The sequence below is a fragment of the Salmo salar genome, chromosome 05, assembly GCF_965601325.2.
Source record: "Salmo salar chromosome 05, fSalSal1, whole genome shotgun sequence".
NCBI classification, from domain to species: domain Eukaryota; kingdom Metazoa; phylum Chordata; class Actinopteri; order Salmoniformes; family Salmonidae; genus Salmo; species Salmo salar.
This window is the reverse complement of record NC_138295.1, coordinates 89,510,893-89,538,016: the sequence shown is the minus strand read 5'-3', so window position 1 is coordinate 89,538,016 and position 27,124 is coordinate 89,510,893. Positions and strand designations below refer to the sequence as shown.

The window sequence follows — 27,124 nt, the reverse complement described above, 5'->3', positions numbered from 1 at the left end:
ACAAAGCCATCATCTACAGAGAGATGAACCTGAAGAAGAGTCCCCTAAGCAAGCTGGTCCTGGGTCTCTGTTCACAAACACACCCCACAGAGCCCCAGAACAGCAACACAATTAGACCCAACCAAATCATGAGAAAATAAAAAGATAATTACTTGACACATTGGAAACAATTAACAAAAAATCAAAGCAAACTAGAATGCCATTTGGCCCTAAACAGAAAGTACACAGTGGCAGAATACCTGAACACTGTGACTGACCCAAACTTAAGGAAAGCTTTGATAATGTGCAGACTCAGTGAGCATAGTCTTGCTATTGAGAAAGGCCACCGTAGACAGACCTGGCTCTTAAGAGAAGACAGGTTATGTGCACACTGCCCACAAAATGAGGTGGAAACTGAGCTGCACTTCCTAACCTCCTGCCAAATGTATGACCATATTAGGAACGCATATTTCCCTCAGATTACACAGAACCACAAAGAATTAAACCCAATATTGACAAACTCCCATATCTACTGGGTGAAATACCACCGTGTGCCATCACAGCAGCAAGATTTGTGACCTGTTGCCACAAGAAAAGGGCAATCAGTGAATCAAATCGTATTAGTCACATGTGCCGAATACAAACAGGTGTAGAAGAACAAACACCATTGTAAATACAACCCATATTTATGTTTATTTATGTTCCCTTTTGTACTTTAACTATTTGCACATCGTTACAACACTGTACATATACATAAAATGAACAATTGAAATGTCTTTATTCTTTTGGAACTTCTATCAGTGTAATGTTTACTGTTAATTTGTATTGTTTATTATCTACTTCCCTTGTTTTGGCAATGTTAACATATATTTCCCATGCCAATAAAGCCCTTAAATGTAATTGAAATTGAATTGAGAGAGAGAGAGGGAGGGCAATAAATCACTGCTGCCTTTCACGATGTCTCATTAGGTAATTAGATGGAAGCTATTCAGTGAAGAATGTCAAACTAGGTGAGACGCCAAACAGAGACAGAGAGAGAAAGAGAGATTTAAAATCGCAGTAGCACTTGTAGACACCATTCACCTGAGACACAGCTGTCAGTAATGCAGCAAGACTAGCAGTAAAGTAGTGTCCCTCCCTAGACAAGCTTTGACCCGCCCAGTACTCTCAGTTTACTGCTTACTATTCAATGACCTACACAACGTTGATCTGGCGCAGAGCACAGGATGTCAACAACAGCTTATTCATTTTCAAAGTCGAAAGCAAGGCTCCAGCAACCACTGAAGGGCTGTCATTTCCCGGACACTATCCGAGGCTTGATACTGACCACCGTTCTAACTTTTAGGAGCGATTACAACAACTCCAGGATGGAAGTGGCCCTGCTATCGTATGCAAATACGTCCGCTGACGTAGTTGATCATGTGGTTTTTGGCGTAGATCCCCCTGCGAACGCGGATTTTTTTCGGCTGTTGTCTGGCGGATTCGGTCGAATCTGTAGAATAAATCGTCGTATTCGGTTGTTATCGTGTTGAAAGACCCGTTTTGGACCCCGTTTACCGGTGCTCGGCATCACAGCGCATCATACGTGGTGGACAGGTAAGAATATGCCAAATAGAATATTTATCAGTTTGCATATCGGCGAAAACAAGTCCCAAAGTTAAACCTGTAGCCTAGCTGTGTAGCTAGCTAGCCTCCCACCACCACTGTTTCTGTACGCAGACGCCACTACACATTTTAACTTGGCTAGCCACTAAACTTTGATTGTCCCGGTGTGGCTACACCTGATTGACGACCTGCGAGTAGTAACAATGTATCCAGTTTCAAGCAATGAAACGATGTGCCTACAGTCCTCGGGCTTTAGGAAGTTGTGTTTGCTACAATGCTGCGGTAATGTTAGTCGAGATTTGTGGGAGAGGACTTGTACTTTTTCCCTATGTCGACATAACCAGCAAAATATGGCCTCCACGCCGACATGGCGTTACGTCGTTGGCGAGGGAAGGGGACATTTGGGGAGCTTTTAAAAATTTTTTTTTATCTTGCCTATTTCTGTTGTATGCTATGGAATGGCGATTGGAATCATAAGACCGGAACGTTTTACATTGTATTCTAGTTCTGGAGTTTAACCAGCAACCTACTTCGATTTCGGGTACCAATGCCGTCCGTCGTATGATGTAGGCAGGCTGCAGGCAGCGGTGACGCCTTCTTGCACGTCCCTACTGCACTGTGGCAACAGTCACAGTGGAATAAAACGCCTCGTTGCAGTACAGCCAGACTACTGGTCGAAGTAGAATACATTTCACATATTGGTGGTTTAAGACGGGCTTGGTTCTCAGTATGAAGTTTGTTTCTTGATAAAGATCTATGCATAGATCTATGCATATGAAATGAGCCTGACACAATAGGCAGTATCTTTACATACTACAGTACTGTTGCCCAATGACATGCCTCATGTTATCATCATGTTATTTCCTCATGTTACACTACATGCTCATAATGTAGCCAAGTCAAGAAACGTCTGAAGTAGGTCTTTTATTGTGGTATTTAGTGGAGGGGTTACAGATTTGTATGATTATGGTGTCCAAAAGCCTGAAAAGATGCAGCACTCAACAGGATGACCTGATTTGACTTTTAGCCTACTGCATGTGTCCACTTACACCACTGTTAAAGGTACAGTGCATGTTTTTATGTTCACACAGGATTTCAAAACAACAGTTGTAGACCTCATCAACTAGGTTACTAACACAGGAGGTTGGTGGCACATTAATTGGGGAGGATGGGCTCGTGGTAATGACTGGAGCGGAATCAGTGGAATGGTATCAAATACCGTTCTGGAAAATGATGAGCCGTTCTCCCCTCAGCAGCCTCCACTGGTTACTAGGCATATTCAGGATATGTACAAACCCTGTGTGATCCTATCATCACATTTAGTCAGGGGGGGGGGATATCATCAACATTAGTGACCTGACTAATCCAGTCATGTCACAGTTGTGCAGCGTCTCTACGGTGACAACATCAGTTCATTTCTGACTGGTGGAATGTATTCATTCAGATCAAGGCATGGCAGTCATTCTCAAGTCATATGTACACACTGACTGCTGATGGCGTCATTACTTAGGCTTCGGTTGCTGAAGACAAATGTAGGCCTACATCCATTTGGTCTCCCTCCCTCCTCATCCCCATTCAGTGTCCTTGGTCTTTTCATGGTCCAGGCAGCGAATGGCTTGTTTAAAGATGGCCGCCTGTTCTTTCTGACTCATGTGGTGCTCACCTCAGCAATATCCTCTGTCAGACTCGGAGAGATGTTGTTCCTGCCTCCTCCTCTCTGCTTCTAGATGTGTCGTTAGCAAGGGGACTAAGATGGCCCTGGTGATGTCATACCTGCTGTGGGCATGTCTTCCTGTAAAAGCCCTGTAGTCTGTCTGTGTGGAGCGGCCACAGTCATGATGACTTCATGACAGCATAGAGACAGCCTCGTTAGCCTTGTGCTTATTATTAGGCAGTCGGGCCCCAAAAATGTAGTTCATCTTCTCAGTGAGAGGGTTCAGGAGCTACTCTTGTTTGAAAATGTATGCACTCTCTACTGTAAGTCGCTCTGGATAATAGTGTATGCTAAATGACTCAAATATATTTATTAGGCAGTCGGGCCCCAAAAATGTAGTTATTCTCCTCATTGAGCAGGTTGAGGAAGAGTCCAGACTAATGCCGTGCATGTGCTCGTCATGAATCATATGATGATCACCACATGATTACCCTCTTTTTATGTCTTTGTGTGTACATTTTTTTTTAAAGGCTGGCCCTTTCAACCTGATTGTCCTGCAGCCCTGTCAATCACTCTTCAATCCCCCACTCATTCCAACCAATCAGGGAGCTTGGACACACTAGTGCTCCGCCCAGTCACCTCAAGTTAGCGCGTGGTGTTTACATGCCGTCTTAAGAAGAGAAGATGCATGTTGTGTAGTGACGTACTCTCACATGCTGTTTCTATCTTGAGGTGTTGTGCGTCCATCGAACATAACCACACAACAACGTCAAGAAGTTGAACGGAATTGTCTGTGTGTGCCGTGTGATGGTTACTAAGTGTTTAGTATGGGCCTCAACATCGTGTTCTGATCGGGCAACACTGGCGTGAGCAGAACAGAACCTAAGCAATCGGCGTCAGTTAATAGCAGGTGAGGACATTCACAGCCGACCACTCAGACGAGCAGTTTTTTTTCATGGCCTGTTAGTCGTTAACTGTATTCTTTTATTTTTCACTTTGGTAATGAGTCAAAGACTGCATGCAGCAGGTTACATAATGTTGCATAATAATGTTACCGACTCAATTTCCTTCATGTGGATTACAATGACAAATCACCATTGTCCAATCAGAGTAGTAAGAAGGAGAGGATCAGAATTCACAGGGTATGATAAGACAGGGGCTGTTTCTTTTCCAGAACAATAACCTACTTATAGTCTGAACCAACTCTCAGCTCTTTCCTATCCAAAGTCCTCTGAAACCACTACTCAACAAATATGGACATTTAAAAAAACATTTTTTGTCATTCAGCAGACGCTCTTATTCAAAGCGACGTGAAACACACTGAGAATGCCACTGCCGATAGACGTTTCTTCTCTTGCTGGAACAAAAGCGGTACCTGCAGCGTGCCGACCCGGTAAAGAAGAACCTGACGTTTCTACCTGTAGAATCGCAATGCTCGTCGGTGGCCAACAACTTGGCTTTGAGCCAATCAGAGAGCACGAACCCCCACATGGGGGAGCCAACAGGAGTGAAAACAAAAAGGAAAAGTGGGCATTTTCTCCATACATCAACAGTTAAATGTCATGAGCCAGTCACACTTCACACTGTATGCAATGTAGGCTATGGGATGGTAGCTAGCTAAGTGCACGGATGCAATGCACACAAGGCCTGGGTAGTATACCGTATACCGAGGTATTTGGCAGTGGCCTCGGGATGGTTTTTCAATACCGCTGAAACTATTTATTTTGATGTTTTTCAATAAATGTTTATATTTGTAGCTACTTTTTAAAGTAAATACCTGCAGTCAACTTGTGCAATATATTAAGAGAGGAAGCTGATCACGTTGATCATTTCATCTGTCACATTATGAAGCTCACCGTAGTTCCCCAGAACAGTTGAGACAATCACGTGTTTGTTTGTAAATAGCACAACAGGAGAAAGTGCAACACATTCAGCAGAAATTAGCACATGGACATGCATTGCCAAACACTACTGCCACCTTCTGGTTTGGAGTATTTTAAAAAGGCAAAGTAGCTGACGACTTAAAGGTTTTTGCTGTGTGAACACAAAAAGAGATTGAGTGCCGACACCGTTCAGAGGTGCTAAGTACTGTCGGCATGTAAAAGTTTGACCAATGTGTCTAAGCTATTATTTTATTGAACCTTTTATTTAGCTAGGCAAGTCAGTTCAGCTTCAGATAGACAGCTAGGTGAGGCGAGCACGTTTCAGTCCATAGTACATTTGTCCTCAGTGTTTATCAGCCAAGTCAGTGCCAGTAGGAAAAGACAAGTGCCAGTGTTTGAGTTACATAGGGATTGTTTTATCTGGAACTAAAAGAAGCCAAACTGTTGGAAAGAAAGGGCTTCACAGAGGAGAAGCAGTGATGTAAATAGAGTCCGAAAGCCACACAACTCTCACACAGACCGCATGGGTTTCCTAGGTAACGTCTCCCATCTGTTTTCTACTCAACAACAGTAAATTGATGTATTCATGTGTGTAATGGGCAGGCTTTCATGTTAGAGTACAGGGATAGGAAGGAGAGAAAAAGAGATGATAGGAGAGGGAGTTCGTACTGTTACGTGACCTAAACTGGGATATGCTTAACACCCCGGCCGTCCTACAATCTAAGCTAGATGCCCTCAATCTCACACAAATTATCAAAGAACCTACCAGGTACAACCCTAAATCCGTAACCATGGGCACCCTCATAGATATCATCCTGACCAACTTGCCCTCTAAATAAATCTCTGCTGTCTTCAACCAGGATCTCAGCGATCACTGCCTCATTGCCTGCATCCGTAATGGGTCCGCGGTCAAACGACCACCCCTCATTACTGTCAAACGTTCCCTTAACCTCTATGGGACCGGCGGGACGAATTCGTCCCACCTACGTAACAGCCACTGCCAGCCTGTGGCGCGATTTTCAAAATCTTCAAAATCCTATTACTTCAATTTCTCAAACATATGACTATTTTACAGCCATTTAAAGATAAGACTCTCGTTAATCTAACCACACTGTCCGATTTCAAAAAGGCTTTACAACGAAAGCAAAACATTAGATTATGTCAGCAGAGTACCAAGCCAGAAATAATCAGACACCCATTTTTCAAGCCAGCATATAATGTCACCAAAACCCAGAAGACAGCTAAATGCAGCACTCACCTTTGATGATCTTCATCAGATGACAACCCTAGGACATTATGTTATACAATACATGCATGTTTTGTTCAATCAAGTTCATATTTATATCAAAAACCAGCTTTTTACATTAGCATGTGACGTTCAGAACTAGCATACCCCCCGCAAACTTACGGGGAATTCGATAACATTTTACTAAATTACTCACGATAAACGTTCACAAAAAGCATAACAATTATTTTAAGAATTATAGATACAGACCTCCTCTATGCACTCGATATGTCCGATTTTAAAATAGCTTTTTGGTGAAAGCACATTTTGCAATATTCTAAGTACATAGCCCAGGCATCACGGGCTCGCTATTTAGACACCCGGCAAGTTTAGCACTCACCATAATCATATTTACTATTATAAAAATGTCATTACCTTTTGTTGTCTTCGTCAGAATGCACACCCAGGACGTCTACTTCAATAACAAATGTTGGTTTGGTCCAAAATAATCCATCGTTATATCCGAATAGCGGCGTTTTGTTCGTGCGTTCCAGACACTATCCGAAATAGTAAAGAAGTGTCGCGCGCTTGGCGCAATTCCTGACAATAAAATTCAAAGTATTCCATTGCCGTACGTCGAAGCATGTCAACCGCTGTTTAAAATCAATTTTTACGTCATTTTTCTCGTAGAAAAGCGATAATATTCCGACAGGGAATCTCCTTTTCGGCAAACAGAGGAAAAAATCCCAAAGGCGGGGGCGGTCGGGGTCACGCGCATAAGCTAGTGTCTCTTGATGGGCCACTTGAGAAAGGCGATAATGTGTTTCAGCCTGGGGCTGGAATGACGACATTCTCTTTTTTCCCGGGCTCTGAGAGCCTATGGAAGACGTGGGAAGTGTCACGTTAGAGCAGAGATCCTTAGTAAATGATAGAGATGGCAAAGAAGTTCCAGAAATGGTCAGACAGGCCACTTCCTGTAAAGGAATCTCTCAGGTTTTGACCTGCCATTTGAGTTCTGTTATACTCACAGACACCATTCAAACAGTTTTAGAAAATTTAGGGTGTTTTCTATCCATATGTAATAAGTATATGCATATTCTAGTTACTGAGTAGGAGTGGTAACCAGATTAAATCGGGTATGTTTTTTATCCAGCCGTGTCAATGCTGCCCCCTAGCCCTAACAGGTTAAACACTAGGTTGCTCTTTAAAAGTGCTTTCCTCACCATCTTAAATAAGCATGCCCTGTTAATCTTTTTTTTTAACTAAGAACGGATATAGTCCTTGGTTCACCCCAGACTTGACTGCCCTTGACCAGCACAAAACATCCTGTCGCGTACTGCATTAGCATCGAATAGCCCCCGCAATATGCAACTTTTCAGGGAATTCAGGAACCAATATACACAGTCAGTTAGGAAAGCTAAGGCTAGCTTTTTCAAGCAGAAATTTGTATCCTGTCGCACTAATTACAAAAAGTGTTAGGACACTAAAGTCCATGGAGAATAAGAGCACCTCCTCCTAGCTGCCCACTGCACTAGGCTAGGAAACATTGTCACTATCGATTCTCATAGATTTATTGGTGATTTCAATGAGCATTTTTCTACGGCTGGCTATGCTTTCCGCCTGGCTTTGTTGCAACCCCTATTACTAGTCTGTTCAACCTCTCTTTCGTATCGTCTGAGATCCCCAAAGATTGGAAAGCTGCCACGGTCATCCCCCTCTTCAAAAGGGAAGACACTCTAGACCCAAACTGTTATAGACCTATATCCATCCTTTCCTGCCTTTCTAAAATCTTTGAAAGCCAAGTTAACAAACAGATCACCGACCATTTCTAATCCCACCGTACCGTTTTCACTATGCAATCTGGTTTCCGAGCTGGTCATGGGTGCACCTCAGCCATGCTCAAGGTCCTAAACGATATCATAACCGCCATCGGTAAAAGACAGTACTGTGCAGCCGTGTTCATCAACCTGGCCAAGGCTTTCGACTCTGACGATCACCGCATTCTTATCGGCAGACTTAATAGCCTTGGTTTCTCAAATGATTGCCTCGCCTGGTTCACCAACTACTTCTCAGAGTTCAGTGTGTCAAATCGGAAGGCCTGTTGTCCGGACCTCTGGCAGTCTCTATGGGGATGCCACAGGGTTCAATTCTCGGGCCGACTCTTTCCTCTGTATATATCAATGATGTCACTCTTGCCGCTGCGGATTCTCTGATCCACCTCTACACAGACGACACCATTCTGTATACATCTGGCCCTTCTTTGGACACTGCGTGAACAAACCTCCAGACGAGCTTCAATGCCATACAACTCTCCTTCCGTGACTTCCAACTGCTTTTAAATGCTAGTCAAACTAAATGCATGCTATTCAATCGATCACTATCCGTCCGACTAGCATCACTACTCTGGACGGTTCTGACTTAGAATATGTGGACAACTACAAATACCTAGGTGTCTGGTTAGACTGTAAATTCTCCTTCCAGACTCACATTAAGCATCTCCAATCCAAAATTAAATCTAGAATCGGCATCCTATTTCGCAAAACAAAGCCTTCACTCATGCTGCCAAGCATGTATGTTAGGATGGGAACTATATAATAATTAAGGATGAACGCCAGGAACAAGAAGTGTGACATTTTGGATTTCCTCCCTTCTGTAATAAGCAGCTAATTAGGTATTTTTACTTTATTCATGTGTTTAATCCGATACTGTTATATCTCCGGCTAAACTGTTATGTATGTAAGCACTTCAGAGTTATATCAAGCTAATAAGTCACTCGTAAGACAAAGTTGTAAGAGTGTTTAACTGTATCTTAATTTACTTTATAGTTCTCACAGAAGGTGATAATTCTGACTAAAAGGGAGGAGAGGGGGGAGGGGAGGAGAGAACAGGACCGGTTGAGAGAAGACGAGAGAAGGAAAGGAGAAGAGTATGTGAAGGCAAGGAGAGAGCATAAGAGGAGAGGACGACTCAGAATCAAAGTTTATTGGTTGCATACACAGATTTGCAGATGTCGCAGGTGCAGCGAAATGCTGGAGGAAGGGAGAGGACAGAAGAAAGAGCTCAGCTGGGGCTCTTCTCTCTGACTGCAGAAACCCACAGCTCTGACCCAGTCACGTGTCTCCAGCCTGACCAGCAGGTCACCCCTGCTGTAGCAGAGGCTGTCTCATATGTGGACACCCAGTAACACCAGTCATGCTTGGTTGACTACAGTAGGTCCAACAACTGTCTGTCGCTGATATAGGCTAGAGGAGGTACTCCAGATGGTTCATTAGAGAAACACTACTATGTGTTGGGGGCTATTTTGTAAATGACATCGCCGAAGTCAAGTATCGGTAGGATAGTCAGTTTTACGCGGGTGTATTTGGCAGCATGAGTGAAGGCTTTGTTTTGTGAAATAGGAAGCCGATTCTAGATTTCATTTTGGATTGGAGATGCTTAATGTGAGTCTGGAAGGACTACAGATGGTTTTACCAGACACCACCCTGCCAGGACTGACTGTTACGGATGGTTTCCCCAGACACCACCCTGCCAGGACTGACTGTTACAGATGGTTTCCCCAGACACCACCCTGCCAGGACTGACTGTTACAGATGGTTTCCCCAGACACCACCCTGCCAGGACTGACTGTTACAGATGGTTTCCCCAGACACCACCCTGCCAGGACTGACTGTTACAGATGGTTTCACCAGACACCACCCTGCCAGGACTGACTGTTACAGATGGTTTCACCAGACACCACCCTGCCAGGACTGACTGTTACAGATGGTTTCACCAGACACCACCCTGCCAGGACTGACTGTTACAGATGGTTTCACCAGACACCACCCTGCCAGGACTGACTGTTACAGATGGTTTCACCAGACACCACCCTGCCAGGACTGACTGTTACAGATGGTTTCACCAGACACCACCCTGCCAGGACTGACTGTTACAGATGGTTTCACCAGACACCACCCTGCCAGGACTGACTGTTACAGATGGTTTCACCAGACACCACCCTGCCAGGACTGACTGTTACAGATGGTTTCACCAGACACCACCCTGCCAGGACTGACTGTTACAGATGGTTTCACCAGACACCACCCTGCCAGGACTGACTGTTACAGATGGTTTCACCAGACACCACCCTGCCAGGACTGACTGTTACAGATGGTTTCCCCAGACACCACCCTGCCAGGACTGACTGTTACAGATGGTTTCACCAGACACCACCCTGCCAGGACTGACTGTTACAGATGGTTTCACCAGACACCACCCTGCCAGGACTGACACACTCATGTCCACATAGCTCCTCATGTCAAGTCTCCAGTTTCCTTAAAAGCCCAATGCAGACTGTTTTATATCAAATCATTTCTGGGTAACAATGAAGTACCGTACTGTAATTGTTTTTAAATTAAACAGAAATAGCTTCTTAGCAAAGAGCAATTTCTCAAGCAAAATTTTTGCTAGGATTGTCTGTGTGGCCTGAGTGGGGAGCTGTTATTGGCAGAGGTCTGAAATTGTCTTTTATTATTGGTCTATTAACTAATTTAACAGAACTCCATCCCACCAAAACAGGCAGAAATTTAAGGCAGTCTTTTCAACCAGTTCTTACACTAAAAGGGACTTCATAATCACTAAAAGGGACTTAATAAGCATACTTCACAATTCCACAGTAATATTCCAACCTCGGTGTGGATAGATATATATTTATCCACACTATTATTTATATATATATATATATATTTATATATACTACTATTTTCTACATTGTAGAATAGTGAAGCCATCAAAACTATGAAATAACACATATGGAATCATGTAATAACCAAAAAAGTGTTAATCAAAATATATTTGACATTATTCAAAGTAGCCAGCCTTTTCCTTGATGACAGCTTTGCTCACTCTTGGCATTCTCTCCACTGGAATTAACAGGTGTGCCTTGATAAAAGTTCATTTGTGGGATTTCTTTCCTTAATGCATTTGAGCCAATCAGTTGTGTTATGACAAGGTAGGGAGGTATACAAAAGATAGCCCTATTTGGTAAAAGACCAAGTCCATAATATGGCCAGAACAGCTCAAATAAGCAAAGAGAAACGACAGTCCAGTACTTTAAGACATGAAGGTCAGTCAATACGAAACATTTCAAGAACTATGCAAAGGACATGTCGTGCTGCATGAGGCACATGGTGGTCACACCAGATACTCACTGGTTTTCTGATCCATGCCCCTACCTTGTTTTTAAAGGTATCTGTGACCAACAGATGCATATCTGTATTCCCAATCATGTGAAATCCATAGATTAAGGCCTAATGAATTTATTTAAATTGACTGATTTCCTTATGAACTGTAACTCAGTAAAGTCTTTGAAATTGTTGCATGTTGCATTTCTTTATATTTTTGTTCAGTATATAAATATGTTGCGTTTCTTTATATTTTTGTTCAGTATATAAATATGTTGCGTTTCTTTATATTTTTGTTCAGTATATAAATATGTTGCGTTTCTTTATATTTTTGTTCAGTATATAAATATGTTGCGTTTCTTTATATTTTTGTTCAGTATATAAATATGTTGCGTTTCTTTATATTTTTGTTCAGTATATAAATATGTTGCGTTTCTTTATATTTTTGTTCAGTATATAAATATGTTGCGTTTCTTTATATTTTTGTTCAGTATATAAATATGTTGCGTTTCTTTATATTTTTGTTCAGTATATAAATATGTTGCGTTTCTTTATATTTTTGTTCAGTATATAAATATGTTGCGTTTCTTTATATTTTTGTTCAGTATATAAATATGTTGCGTTTCTTTATATTTTTCTTCAGTATATAAATATGTTGCGTTTCTTTATATTTTTGTTCAGTATATAAATGTGTTTTGTACAAGAGGACAGAGTTCAAGAAAGCATGATCATTCTCAGGGTTAGACTGCATTGTGAATGCATGGACATGGTTTGATAACTGTCAAAGTATTTCTTGACTGGAGGACTTCATGCTTCCCTCAGCTTGGTAGTAATATTAGGATTCCTTTTCTAAACCAAATACTTACCTCCTCATGCTGTCTGTATTCACTGTGAATACCAGGCTCAGTCTTGTAGTACTACTAGGTCTTTACCAGTACAATGCAGTCTATGCAATGGTCCGCTTGGGCAAAGTATAGATTCAATTGACCCCCACCTGGATTCTACCAGTTCAATACAAGCATATGTATTGTGGACCCCCTCCAACTTGATGTTTATACAGTAGAATCAAAAGGGCTGATGTCTTATCTAAGTTGGTTGGGCCAAAAGTAGTGAGGCGGAACATTCTGGTCTCTGGTGAAGTGGAGAGAATAAATCCCTCCCCCCTGCTGTTAGCCTGTTTCCATGGTAACCGGGCTGCTAGACCACTTCAGACTTTGACTGCTATATTTAAAGACATGGTGGGACCCTAACCAGTAACTTTGGACTATTTAATTGTCCAAATCAGAATCAATGTGATGGACTGACTGGACTCACCCCGGATATGATAAAGACTTGCTCCAGTCCAGTAGTAGCCTGGTAGGCTTAAACATTGGGGTTTAAACACTGTTATTTATATCATTCTAATACAGAGAATCTGCACCAGGCTTCCAGTGCACTACTCAAAATTCCTTGGACCAATTCAGTTATTATTATTCTGTGTTCATAACCTAGATAAAATGGTAAGTAAAAGCAGGGAAAGAGTGATTGCCGGTTTCAATGCAGAGCTACAGTGTTTTTTTTCAGGGCCAATTTGATGAGATTTAAATGAATTCTGTGACGTTCCCAGATTCAGCCCCCTGCTGGGGGATGCAGTATTAGCAGAGCACTGTCTCCTCCCACACACCTCTCTCCCTCCCTCCATCATCATCACCCTCTAGAACACTGGAGCTGTGGGTCTGTTCAGAAAGCCGCAAAGTTTCACAACATTACACAAAGTTCAGATAGAAATGCACTGTCTAGATCAGACATACTTCTCTGTCTGGTAGAAGAATAGGGAATTAAGTCACTTCTATTTGTTGCGTTTCTGTCGCTGCCAAAGTTCTGAACACTTCACCTCACTGAATACAGCAGACCTCTGATCTATGGAACATGGAACAGTGAGCCCGTCTGGATGGAATGCCTACCTTCTTCCTGTCCACTCTGTTATCCTAGCAACAGCAGTCTGTGCCTTGTCCCCCTCCCCACACCCACCATGACATGTGTTTCTGTCACGTCAGATGAAGGCTGCTCTGAAAGTTTCTCGCCACTCAGCAGGTGGATCCATTCTGCTCTTCAGTATGTTGTTATTTACCACCTGTCTTGTTGTCATGGTAGATATGGAAGGGCTGTAGTGATGGTGTGATGGGCTCATGAGTCATAGTGTTGTCTCTGATTGGCCGGATAGAAAGGTCCTTTGACACACAGTCTCTGACTCGGCAGCTTCACACTTGTAGGGATTCATTGGCCAGCTGTTGCAATTCCTGGACACACAGCAGGTTGAGAGACACACACAGCAGGTTGAGCTGTGTTGAGACACACACAGCAGGTTGAGAGACACACACAGCAGGTTGAGAGACACACACAGCAGGTTGAGAGACACACACAGCAGGTTGAGAGACACACACACACACACACACAGCAGGTTGAGAGACACACACAGCAGGTTGAGAGACACACACACACACAGCAGGTTGAGAGACACACAGCAGGTTGAGAGACACACACAGCAGGTTGAGAGACACACACAGCAGGTTGAGAGACACACAGCAGGTTGAGAGACACACACACACACACACACACACACACACACACAGCAGGTTGAGAGACACACACACACACACACAGCAGGTTGAGAGACACACACACACACACACAGCAGGTTGAGAGACACACACACACACACACAGCAGGTTGAGAGACACACACACACACACACAGCAGGTTGAGAGACACACACACACACAGCAGGTTGAGAGACACACACACACACACACACAGCAGGTTGAGAGACACACACACACACACACACACACACACAGCAGGTTGAGAGACACACACACACACACACAGCAGGTTGAGAGACACACACACACACACACACACAGCAGGTTGAGAGACACACACACACACACACACACAGCAGGTTGAGAGACACACACACACACACACACACAGCAGGTTGAGAGACACACACACACACACACACACAGCAGGTTGAGAGACACACACACACACACACACACAGCAGGTTGAGAGACACACACACACACACACACACAGCAGGTTGAGAGACACACACACACACACACACACACAGCAGGTTGAGAGACACACACGCACACACACAGCAGGTTGAGAGACACACACGCACACACACAGCAGGTTGAGAGACACACACGCACACACACAGCAGGTTGAGAGACACACACGCACACACACAGCAGGTTGAGAGACACACACGCACACACACAGCAGGTTGAGAGACACACACACACGCACACACACAGCAGGTTGAGAGACACACACACACGCACACACACAGCAGGTTGAGAGACACACACGCACACACACAGCAGGTTGAGAGACGCACACGCACACACACAGCAGGTTGAGAGACGCACACGCACACACACAGCAGGTTGAGAGACGCACACGCACACACACAGCAGGTTGAGAGACGCACACGCACACACACAGCAGGTTGAGAGACGCACACAGCAGTTGAGAGACGCACACAGCAGTTTGAGAGACGCACACAGCAGGTTGAGAGACGCACACGCACACACACAGCAGGTTGAGAGACGCACACGCACACACACAGCAGGTTGAGAGACGCACACGCACACACACAGCAGGTTGAGAGACGCACACGCACACACACAGCAGGTTGAGAGACGCACACGCACACACACAGCAGGTTGAGAGACGCACACGCACACACACAGCAGGTTGAGAGACGCACACAGCAGTTTGAGAGACGCACACAGCAGGTTGAGAGACGCACACAGCAGGTTGAGAGACGCACACAGCAGGTTGAGAGACGCACACAGCAGGTTGAGAGACGCACACAGCAGGTTGAGAGACGCACACAGCAGGTTGAGAGACGCACACGCACACAGCAGTTTGAGAGACGCACACGCACACAGCAGTTTGAGAGACGCACACGCACACAGCAGTTTGAGAGACGCACACAGCAGGTTGAGAGACGCACACAGCAGGTTGAGAGACGCACACAGCAGGTTGAGAGACGCACACAGCAGGTTGAGAGACGCACACAGCAGGTTGAGAGACGCACACAGCAGGTTGAGAGACGCACACGCACACACACAGCAGGTTGAGAGACACACACACACAGCAGGTTGAGAGACACACAGCAGGTTGAGAGACACACAGCAGGTTGAGAGACACACACACACACACACAGCAGTTTGAGAGACACACACACACACACACAGCAGTTTGAGAGACACACACACACACACACAGCAGTTTGAGAGACACACACACACACACAGCAGGTTGAGAGACACACACACACACACACAGCAGGTTGAGAGACACACACACACACAGCAGGTTGAGAGACACACACACACACACAGCAGGTTGAGAGACACACACACACACACACACAGCAGGTTGAGAGACACACACACACACACACACAGCAGGTTGAGAGACACACACACACACAGCAGGTTGACACACACACACACACAGCAGGTTGACACACACACACACACACAGCAGGTTGACACACACACACACACACAGCAGGTTGACACACACACACACACACAGCAGGTTGACACACACACACACACACAGCAGGTTGACACACACACACACACACACAGCAGGTTGACACACACACACACACAGCAGGTTGACACACACACACACACAGCAGGTTGACACACACACACACACAGCAGGTTGACACACACACACACACAGCAGGTTGACACACACACACACACACAGCAGGTTGACACACACACACACACAGCAGGTTGACACACACACACACACAGCAGGTTGACACACACACACACACACAGCAGGTTGACACACACGCACACAGCAGTTTGAGAGACGCACACGCACACAGCAGTTTGAGAGACGCACACGCACACAGCAGTTTGAGAGACGCACACAGCAGGTTGAGAGACGCACACAGCAGGTTGAGAGACGCACACAGCAGGTTGAGAGACGCACACAGCAGGTTGAGAGACGCACACGCACACACACAGCAGGTTGAGAGACACACACACACAGCAGGTTGAGAGACACACACACACAGCAGGTTGAGAGACACACACAGCAGGTTGAGAGACACACAGCAGGTTGAGAGACACACACACACACACACACACAGCAGTTTGAGAGACACACACACACACACACAGCAGTTTGAGAGACACACACACACACACACAGCAGGTTGAGAGACACACACACACACACACAGCAGGTTGAGAGACACACACACACACACACAGCAGGTTGAGAGACACACACACACACACAGCAGGTTGAGAGACACACACACACACACACAGCAGGTTGAGAGACACACACACACACACACAGCAGGTTGAGAGACACACACACACACACACACAGCAGGTTGACACACACACACACACAGCAGGTTGACACACACACACACACAGCAGGTTGACACACACACACACACAGCAGGTTGACACACACACACACACAGCAGGTTGACACACACACACACACAGCAGGTTGACACACACACACACACAGCAGGTTGACACACACACACACACAGCAGGTTGACACACACACACACACAGCAGGTTGACACACACACACACACACACGCACACAGCAGGTTGACACACACGCACACAGCAGTTTGAGAGACGCACACGCACACAGCAGTTTGAGAGACGCACACAGCAGGTTGAGAGACGCACACAGCAGGTTGAGAGACGCACACAGCAGGTTGAGAGACGCACACAGCAGGTTGAGAGACGCACACAGCAGGTTGAGAGACGCACACGCACACACACAGCAGGTTGAGAGACGCACACGCACACACACAGCAGGTTGAGAGACACACACACACACAGCAGGTTGAGAGACACACACACACAGCAGGTTGAGAGACACACACAGCAGGTTGAGAGACACACAGCAGGTTGAGAGACACACACACACACACACACACAGCAGTTTGAGAGACACACACACACACACACAGCAGTTTGAGAGACACACACACACACAGCAGTTTGAGAGACACACACACACACAGCAGTTTGAGAGACACACACACACACAGCAGTTTGAGAGACACACACACACACACACAGCAGTTTGAGAGACACACACACACACACACAGCAGGTTGAGAGACACACACACACACAGCAGGTTGAGAGACACACACAGCAGGTTGAGAGACACACACAGCAGGTTGAGAGACACACACACACACACACACACAGCAGGTTGACACACACACACACACACACACACACAGCAGGTTGACACAGACACACACACAGCAGGTTGACACACACACACACACACAGCAGGTTGACACACACACACACACAGCAGGTTGACACACACGCACACAGCAGGTTGACACACACGCACACAGCAGGTTGACACACACGCACACAGCAGTTTGAGAGACGCACACGCACACAGCAGTTTGAGAGACGCACACGCACACAGCAGGTTGAGAGACGCACACGCACACAGCAGATTGACAGACGCACACGCACACAGCAGGTTGACAGACACACACACGCACACAGCAGGTTGAGAGACACACACGCACACAGCAGGTTGACAGACACACACACAGCAGGTTGACACACAGCAGAGGGGAAGTCAGTAACTCTTCAGCTTGGTTGTTATTGTGTCAGATGGAATGACCTTAGTGATCTGATGACGGAGTGATCCGTCGTCCTATGGATGTTTCATGTTCTGTAACTGATGTTGACGTCTGTGGCAGCCTAATCATCAGGAATGATTCATGATGTGGATGAGCCTGTTAATGTATGTTCTCCTGTTGGAAGCAAATAATGAAAGCCCCTTGAATACCGCAGCGAGTCACCACAGCAGTGTCCATTGGGGGAGTTACTTTGGTATCTGCTGGCCTGGGTTAGTATGTGTCAGTCGGGCTGGGAGCATATGAGTGGACAGACTAGGTCTCCATAGCAGAGTCAGACTCGCGCTCTCAGAGACAGTGAGCTGAGGACATGATATGAGACACAAAGCGTCGGCTGGGACCTCATGCAAGTTTAATTTGGCTCCAGTATGGCGGGGCGCTCCTCTCCACCCAGCCTGACACGCCACAGCAGCACAGGGATAAGACGCCCAGCCTGGCACGCCGCAGCAGCACAGGGATAAGACGCCCAGCCTGGCACGCCGCAGCAGCACAGGGATAAGACGCCCAGCCTGGCACGCCGCAGCAGCACAGGGATAAGACGCCCAGCCTGGCACGCCGCAGCAGCACAGGGATAAGACGCCCAGCCTGGCACGCCGCAGCACAGTCCTGAATGGAGAGGAGAGCGTCAGTCTGCTAGCAGGACTCATTAGGACACGCAACAGAAAATGTTTTGAAACGGACCATTAGTGTTTCTCAATGGACAAGTCGACGTAGTCCCTCTCTTTTCAGTCCTTTTTCTTCCATTTGGAGCCGACTGAACACGACCCAGGTCTGGCAGACAGACGGACTGGCTCTTAGCAACGGCCCCTCAGTCCGCCTGACTCCACACTGCAGCCTTCCTGGCTCCATGTCTCCTCCCAGATGAATGAATACCTGTGAGGTGTGTTTTTAATACACTGCAGCCTTCCTGGCTCCATGTCTCCTCCCAGATGAATGAATACCTGTGAGGTGTGTTTTTAATACACTGCAGCCTTCCTGGCTCCATGTCTCCTCCCAGATGAATGAATACCTGTGAGGTGTGTTTTTAATACACTGTAGCCTTCCTGGCTCCATGTCTCCTCCCAGATGAATGAATACCTGTGAGGTGTGTTTTTAATACACTGCAGCCTTCCTGGCTCCATGTCTCCTCCCAGATGAATGAATACCTGTGAGGTGTGTTTTTAATACACTGCAGCCTTCCTGGCTCCATGTCTCCTCCCAGATGAATGAATACCTGTGAGGTGTGTTTTTAATACACTGCAGCCTTCCTGGCTCCATGTCTCCTCCCAGATGAATGAATACCTGTGAGGTGTGTTTTTAATACACTGCAGAAGCAGCATCAACAGCAATGCAACGAGGGCAAGTCAATGTCCGGACTGTGGTTGTCATAACTACCTTATGGAAATGAGTCTGTCCTGAATTTTAATGATGCACCTCTTCTGCTGGTTATGGGAATACCCCAAGTTACGATCCAATGAGTGACTGAGTTGATGACGGCAGTCATTTGTATTTGACATTTCCCAGTGCTGATGTAGCTAGTCATGGATGTTCTACCTAGACCATCTCTTACCAGAGCCCTGACCACCAGACCAACAGCATGGAACATGTTCTACCTAGACCATCTCTTACCAGAGCCCTGACCACCAGACCAACAGCATGGAACATGTTCTACCTAGACCATCTCTTACCGGAGCCCTGACCACCAGACCAACAGCATGGAACATGTTCTACCTAGACCATCTCTTACCGGAGCCCTGACCACCAGACCAACAGCATGGAACATGTTCTACCTAGACCATCTCTTACCAGAGCCCTGACCACCAGACCAACAGCATGGAACATGTTCTACCTAGACCATCTCTTACCAGAGCCCTGACCACCAGACCAACAGCATGGAACATGTTCTACCTAGACCATCTCTTACCGGAGCCCTGACCACCAGACCAACAGCATGGAACATGTTCTACCTGGACCATCTCTTACCGGAGCCCTGACCACCAGACCAACAGCATGGAACATGTTCTACCTGGACCATCTCTTACCGGAGCCCTGACCACCAGACCAACAGCATGGAACATGGATGTTCTGTGTTCTAAACAGTGGGCTGTAACAGTTGTTCCTGAAATGAAACATGTTGGTTCTCATCCCAAGCACCACTCCACTGGGTCTTAGTCACCATTGTGAAGAAAGCAATCTTTGAAGAGTTTGAAGAGAGGCAGTTACTGAAATGTGATATTTGATAGCTTTCTCCTGATTTAGTGAACTGATAAATGATCCGAGGTCAGGCAGTCCACTGTGAAAACAGATTTGTTTCTTCATTTTGGAGCCAAAAGCTACATTCACCATTCATCACACAAAGCCTACTCTTCTATTAAAGTCCTCTTACCATCATTTACCTGCTGTCCTGTCCAGCGGATTCTATCAGTTCAGTCACTGCTGGAAGTCAGAACACATCGGCCCTTATAAAAGTGTTCTATTGCAGAACCAAAAGTCTGTTATAGAAAAACACTTTCTCCCTTCCAGTTTTGTTGCATGGAAATGTGATTTGGTAATGCATGAGGCAACTAGAATATCAATTACTTCTTTCACGCTCTCTTGAATTAGCTCCTCTATCGCTTCATAAAAAAAAGAAATGCTCAGGGAAATTAAATCCATGTACTGTATTATATTGCATCCTTAAGGCTTCTCTGAAGTTTTTTCACATCTGTTACCTTGGAGCTGATTCTGTGTTGGTGCGTTGTCAGATTTAGCTACATTATGTGTTGCACCAACATGGAGCTGTCTTGGCTTTGGGTGTATGTATTACTGGCTTTAGGCCTTTAAACATGCACTTTGTGGAAAAATCACTCTGCTATTTCCTGGTTGCTAAAATTCAAATAGTTCGCTTAATTTCAGTTTGTGACAAAACAAGCAAGTATAGTGTAGAGAATCATTGTACCATGTAAACGGCTGTGAAATATATTTTTCCATAACTAAAAAGAGTATTTTCAGCTGTTTGATACTAGTGTACAAAACCGTAAAAGATGCTAAAAAAACAACAGTGCACACAGAACAGATCTACAGCTTCTTAGACTTGCTTTCAATGAGTGACAGATCTATAACACATATTTCTGTGTGAATTTGGTTGGGTTGCCCATAAAAGTAACATTACATATGCCATCTCTCTGTTGAAGTTGCAATCTGTTACTAGGGAGACGGTTACATATTGCAGCGTCAACAGAGCGATGACATATGTAATCTGTAACTAGGGAGACGGTTACATATTGCAGCTTCAACAGAGAGATGACATATGTAATCTGCTACTAGGGAGACAGTTACATATTGCAGCTTCAACAGAGATGACATATGTAATCTGTAACTAGGGAGACAGTTACATATTGCAGCTTCAACAGAGAGATGACATATGTAATCTGTTACTAGGGAGACAGTTACATATTGCAGCTTCAACAGAGAGATGACATATGTAATCTGTTACTAGGGAGACAGTTACATATTGCAGCTTCAACAGAGAGATGACATATGTAATCTGTTACTAGGGAGACAGTTGCATATTGCAGCTTCAACAGAGAGATGACATATGTAATCTGCTACTAGGGAGACAGTTACATATTGCAGCGTCAACAGAGAGATGACATATGTAATCTGTTACTAGGGAGACAGTTACATATTGCAGCTTCAACAGAGAGATGACATATGTAATCTGCTACTAGGGAGACGGTTACATATTGCAGCGTCAACAGAGAGATGACATATGTAATCTGCTACTAGGGAGACAGTTACATATTGCAGCTTCAACAGAGAGATTACATATGTCATCTGCTACTAGGGAGACAGTTACATATTGCAGCGTCAACAGAGAGATGACATATGTCATCTGCTACTACGGAGACAGTTACATATTGCAGCGTCAACAGAGAGATGACATATGTAATCTGCTACTAGGGAGACAGTTACATATTGCAGCGTCAACAGAGAGATGACATATGTAATCTGCTACTAGGGAGACGGGATCGGAAGCAATTTTGGGTTTCCAGGATTACCGTCATTGAGTTTGAAAGGCTTGTTTTGTCACAGAAGGGACAAGCTAGGCCCTGTGACAGAGGGATGGAGAACAATAACTCTGAATATGTACAATAGTTTAGGGACATTTTCATTGCAGAGTTAGGCCTTATTACCATGGCCATTTATGTTAAGTAGAAAAGAGGAAGAAAAATGATGACTATTGAACCGGCGGTATGGGATTTTAATATTGTCTGTTTTCAGGTTATTGTAGGAATGTCCTTGTTTGTTTAATTTCTCCTCTCTCTCCCCCCCCCAGATTGGGTGATCTGGGATGAAGTCTCATGAATTCCCTCATTGGAGCTGACATTAACAGTCAGCTGGAACAACAAGTGCATATTCTTCACAAGACAAACATCCCCTACAACGTCCGTCTAACAGTCCCAGGTGACCTACGCACGCCATGGCCAGCCGAAGGAAGACCACGACCCCTTGTAGAGCTGATGCTGTTTTTAGAGGTGATGACATGATGGGGCAAGAGGATCCAGGTGAGATGGAGGTGGAGGTATCGGCGAATGACAAAAGCACAGTGGTGAATGGATCCACAGAGATGCTTCCTGGGGAGGACTGGAGCTCTGGGACAGAGCCTAGTGGTTCACGTCAGGAGTCGCCGGCTCCTGAGAAACCTAATGCTGTGGATTCAAGGCCTCAGAGGAAGCAGCAGGGAGGCTATGAATGCAAGTACTGTCCGTTCTCTACGCAGAACCTGAATGAGTTCAAGGAACACGTGGACTCCAATCACCCCAATGTCATTCTCAACCCGCTCTACCTGTGTGCTGTGTGCAACTTCAACACAAAGAAGTTTGACACCTTGACAGAGCACAATGAGAGGTGTCATCCAGGGGAGAGCAACTTTAAGTTCAAGAGAATCAAACTGAACAATCAGACCATCCTAGAGCAGTCGATAGAAGGAGCAAGCAACGCTGTCGTCTGTGATTCAACCAACGGCATTCTGACTGGAGAAGACTTTGCCACTTTCCCCCTGAGCAAATCCACCACAGTGAAGATTAGTAAGCCAAAAACGGACAACAAACGGTTATTCACAGAAAGTCAACCGGACAGACTCAACCCCGAGCTCCCCAGAAAGCAGATCGCCGCCGTGAATGTGAACGGGACCGTGATCATCCCAGAAGCGACCCTAAAAGATAGCATCTCTCATATCATGCCTTCTCTTCAGCGCCCGCCTAACTACAACTTAGTACCAAAAATCGCTGTCCCTTTGAACACCTCTAAGTACAACCCTTCACTGGACAGTAACCTGACACTCATCACATCCTTCACCAAGTTCCCGTACCCGACCCAAGCGGAGCTGTCCTGGCTTACCGCTGCCTCGAAGCACCCCGAGGAACAGATCAAGGTGTGGTTCACCCTCCAGAGGCTGAAGCAAGGCATCAGCTGGTCCCCTGAAGAGGTGGAAGAAGCTCGGAAGAAGATGTTCAACGGTACCATCCAGTCAGTCCCACAGACCACCTTCACCGTGCTGAGCGGTGCCCAGATGGCTCAGTCCACCAAAGGACAACAGTCCCTAGTTCAATCCGTCCCCTTCAACCTCCTGGGACAGACCAGTTATGTGTTGACGCCCGTTGCAAACGGCTCAGCTGTCAGTTGTTCTCCCATCACACTAACCATGGCAAACCAGGTCGTGCAGTCAGTAAAGCGACCCTTGGCAGCTCCAGTAGTGGCCGCTTCAGAGATCAAACGTCCCTCCATAATCCAGACGATTCAGGCACCTAGACTGGTGGCTTCGCCTAAACCCAGCTTCACTTCAGACTCCGATAAAACCCCGGACCAGATTGCTGTACTGAAAGCTAGTTACACCCAGTGCCAGTTCCCTGAAGAGGAGGAAGTGTACCGTCTCATTGAGTCCACCGGCCTCTCTAGAGGAGAAATCAAGAAGTGGTTCAGCGAGCAACGACTCCTCAATCACAAGGTGGCGCCACAGGTGATCAAGATTGAGCCCCAGGCATCGAAAGACAGTCAGCCCAAAAAGGCTGTCCCCACCCAGTTTCCTCTCCTGGAGAGGCTCAAAGGCAAATCCTCTGAGCAGCTCAAGATGCTAGAGGAGAGTTTTCAGAGGACCAGCTCCCCCACTGAAATTGACGTTGACAACCTCGTTGTGGACACAAGGCTCTCCAAGACTGAGATCGACTGCTGGTTCTCAGAGCGCAGAGCGTTGCGGGACAACTTGGAGCAAGCCCTGGCAAACTCCATGGGTCCTAAGAGCCTTGAGGAGCAACGAGGGATACTAAATAGTGTTTACGAACAGGACAGCAAAGTCCGGTGCTCACCTCTTCCCATTGTCACCACTTCCACCAGTCCTGAGCCAATCGATAGGAAATCCCTAGGGCTTCTCAAAGAGGTGTTCACCCAGACCCAGTGGCCGTCGCCAGAGGAGTACAGCCAGCTGGAGGGACAGACTGGTTTGTCTCGTACAGAGATTGTCCGCTGGTTCAAGGAAAACCGATCCGCCCTGAAGAATGGAACCTTGGACTGGATGGAACAGTTCCAGAAAGTCAACGGCAAAGCAGAACAGAATGGTCAGAGCTCGTCAGGGATTACAGAACGACCCCCAAGCAGCATTCTCCAGCAGCACTTCACAGAAGCCAAGACGACACTGCTTTCAGCAGAAGACGCAGAAAAGCTTCCATTGCAGTCGAAACTCATCAACCAGGACATAGTCCAGTGGTTTACCAGTAAACTGGGCCAGAGTATGACAGACATCAGCAGGGGCAGGGACCAACATGGACAGGCCAACGTGGACAGAAGCAGGTGGGTGAAGGTGACCATGGCTGTAGGGGACGAGACTAAAGGTGCTTTGGAGAACCAGAAGATCGGATCAGAAGCAGAGGTGCTGATGGGAGACCAACCTGGTCGGGTGACTGGATGAAAAGAGCATGGTGAGTAGTCTATGATAAGCTACTGTACTGCAAATGTATAATTCCTTTGATAATGACGCATTTCAGTGTTAATGATCTCGTCTTGATGCCTGTAAGTAACTCAGTCAAAAAAAGATGTCCCAGATGCAGGGGAATTGGTTATGTAGTAGTGTGATGGCTTTCCCTTTAACAGAGAGATGGCTAGCAACAATCTAGCAGCTGTGGCTTTGAACCACCCGGGAAGCCTGTAATTTAGCCTTCAGAAAAACATCTTGGCAGGAAGAGGCTATTGAGATTATACACATGTGGTTATGACTGGGGATTTTTCCCCCTGGTGAACAGAAAAGCACCTCTGATAGCCTGCTGTATGGGTCTGTTAACTGCAGAATGATAGCTTAACTAAATGTGAAGTTAACAACAACGGGTGTAGTCAGCCATTTGTATAACAAGTCTGTGTTTTGACATTTTACTTTGTTTCAGAGGATACTGAGTTTCTCAAGCAGAAGATTCTCAAGATTGTTGAATCTGGAACCAATGATTTCCTACCTGGCCTGTGACATCAGCACAGTGGACAGTAGAGTCCACTCCAAACACTGACTGGCCAGACCATTGAGTGCCAAAGCTGGACTTGATGCATTATTATTATTACACTTAATAAAAAAGGGCCCTTGTAAATATTTTTCTGTATTGCAAAAGCTTTGTAAACATTTTCGGGGTTGCTGGTTTTTACATTTCTAACATGAGTCAATAACCCCTAAAAGAGGAATGTTTGGGTTTTTATGACGGTAATTATAAGCCAATTCATCAGGGTTTTTTTTAACAAAACGTTTAGTGACTGACAGCTGGTCATAGATGGCACTTATTTCAAGTGGATAGACAAGTAACACTTCTGATCTGATAACCAGTGAGTTCATCCATTGGACTAAAGGGTTTATAGTGGTTCTCTAGCAGACCATAGAATCACCTAGCCTGGGTACCAGATGTTTGGCATATGACAAGGAGTGGAATGATGGCACAAACAGGTCTCCTACCCAGGCTAAGAATCCCATACTTACATTACAATAACAGTTGTCCCCCCTCTCTCATGCTGAATGCTACCGCTGCTGAGACGACAGTCAGCCACAGAATGGACATGAATAAAACAAGAAAATGCACTGTACATGTTTTTTGTAGTTCAGTCTCATTTTGAATTGCAGCGTCCGTAACTGGTCTTTTCTCGTGTTGGCTTTCTAGATATCCATAGATATCCTAGGTGTTAGGCTCAATTTCAATGGCTCGCTCCTTGAGTTTCATGCCTCCTATTAGTGAATCATGTTCATACATGTATCTGGAATACTGTACTGCTACCAAGAATCTCTTTGCTTGATTTTTTTTTTTGAAATCCGTCTGCTGTAACTCAATAAAACACAACCAACTGAAGGATGTCTCTTGGTCCCTTGTGCAGTGGTCACTACTCAGATACTTAACCCTAAGGTCCCAGGGCTGGTTTCTACTAAGCTAACATATGGAATAGTTTTTCTAGGTGGTCATGCCGAGGATCATTTAGTTATTTTAGGACAGCTGTATGTGTTATAAAATACTAATCAAAAGGAAGTATGTTTTAAAGTGTCTGGCCTATTTCTGGGAGATGTAAGAAAGCTCGGGGGGGTTGAATTTGACCGTGGAACCTTTCTTGGAAATACCCTTTTCAATTCATTTTTCAGCCTGATACCGTGACACTTGTGGAGGTCGTAGAGCAAAATGGAGAACACCATTGTGTTTGAGTCATCTTTCCATAGACTGGTCGTATTAGTTTGTAGCCCAAGCCTTTCGGACACTACAGATATTTGTGTGAGAACCAATTTTAAGGATGTCTCCTGGTCTGATAAACATAGCTGTAGCTCTGCCACCTTCCACAGATGTGCTGGATTGAGGACTGGCCCATGCAACAACAAAAACAGAATGATTTTGGTATTATGCTGATTTA

The 27,124-nt window shown here is 45.6% G+C and overlaps 1 protein-coding gene across 1 annotated transcript; it reads left to right on the top strand.

The window, feature by feature from the left end:
• The first annotated feature begins 1,260 nt into the window (after nt 1-1,260).
• Nucleotides 1,261-26,577, top strand: LOC106596928 (zinc fingers and homeoboxes protein 2). The gene is made up of 3 exons (XM_082975946.1): nt 1,261-1,575; nt 22,542-25,179; nt 25,639-26,577. Exon 2 carries the CDS (start codon nt 22,686-22,688, stop codon nt 25,167-25,169), a length of 2,484 nt encoding a protein of 827 aa, XP_082832072.1. The 5' UTR covers nt 1,261-1,575; nt 22,542-22,685; the 3' UTR covers nt 25,170-25,179; nt 25,639-26,577.
• The last annotated feature ends 547 nt before the right edge of the window (nt 26,578-27,124 follow it).

Excerpts from the sequence above, each read along its gene's own strand:
- LOC106596928 (XM_082975946.1), top strand. The coding sequence starts at position 22,686 with ATGGCCAGCCGAAGGAAGACCACGACCCCTTGTAGAGCTGATGCTGTT.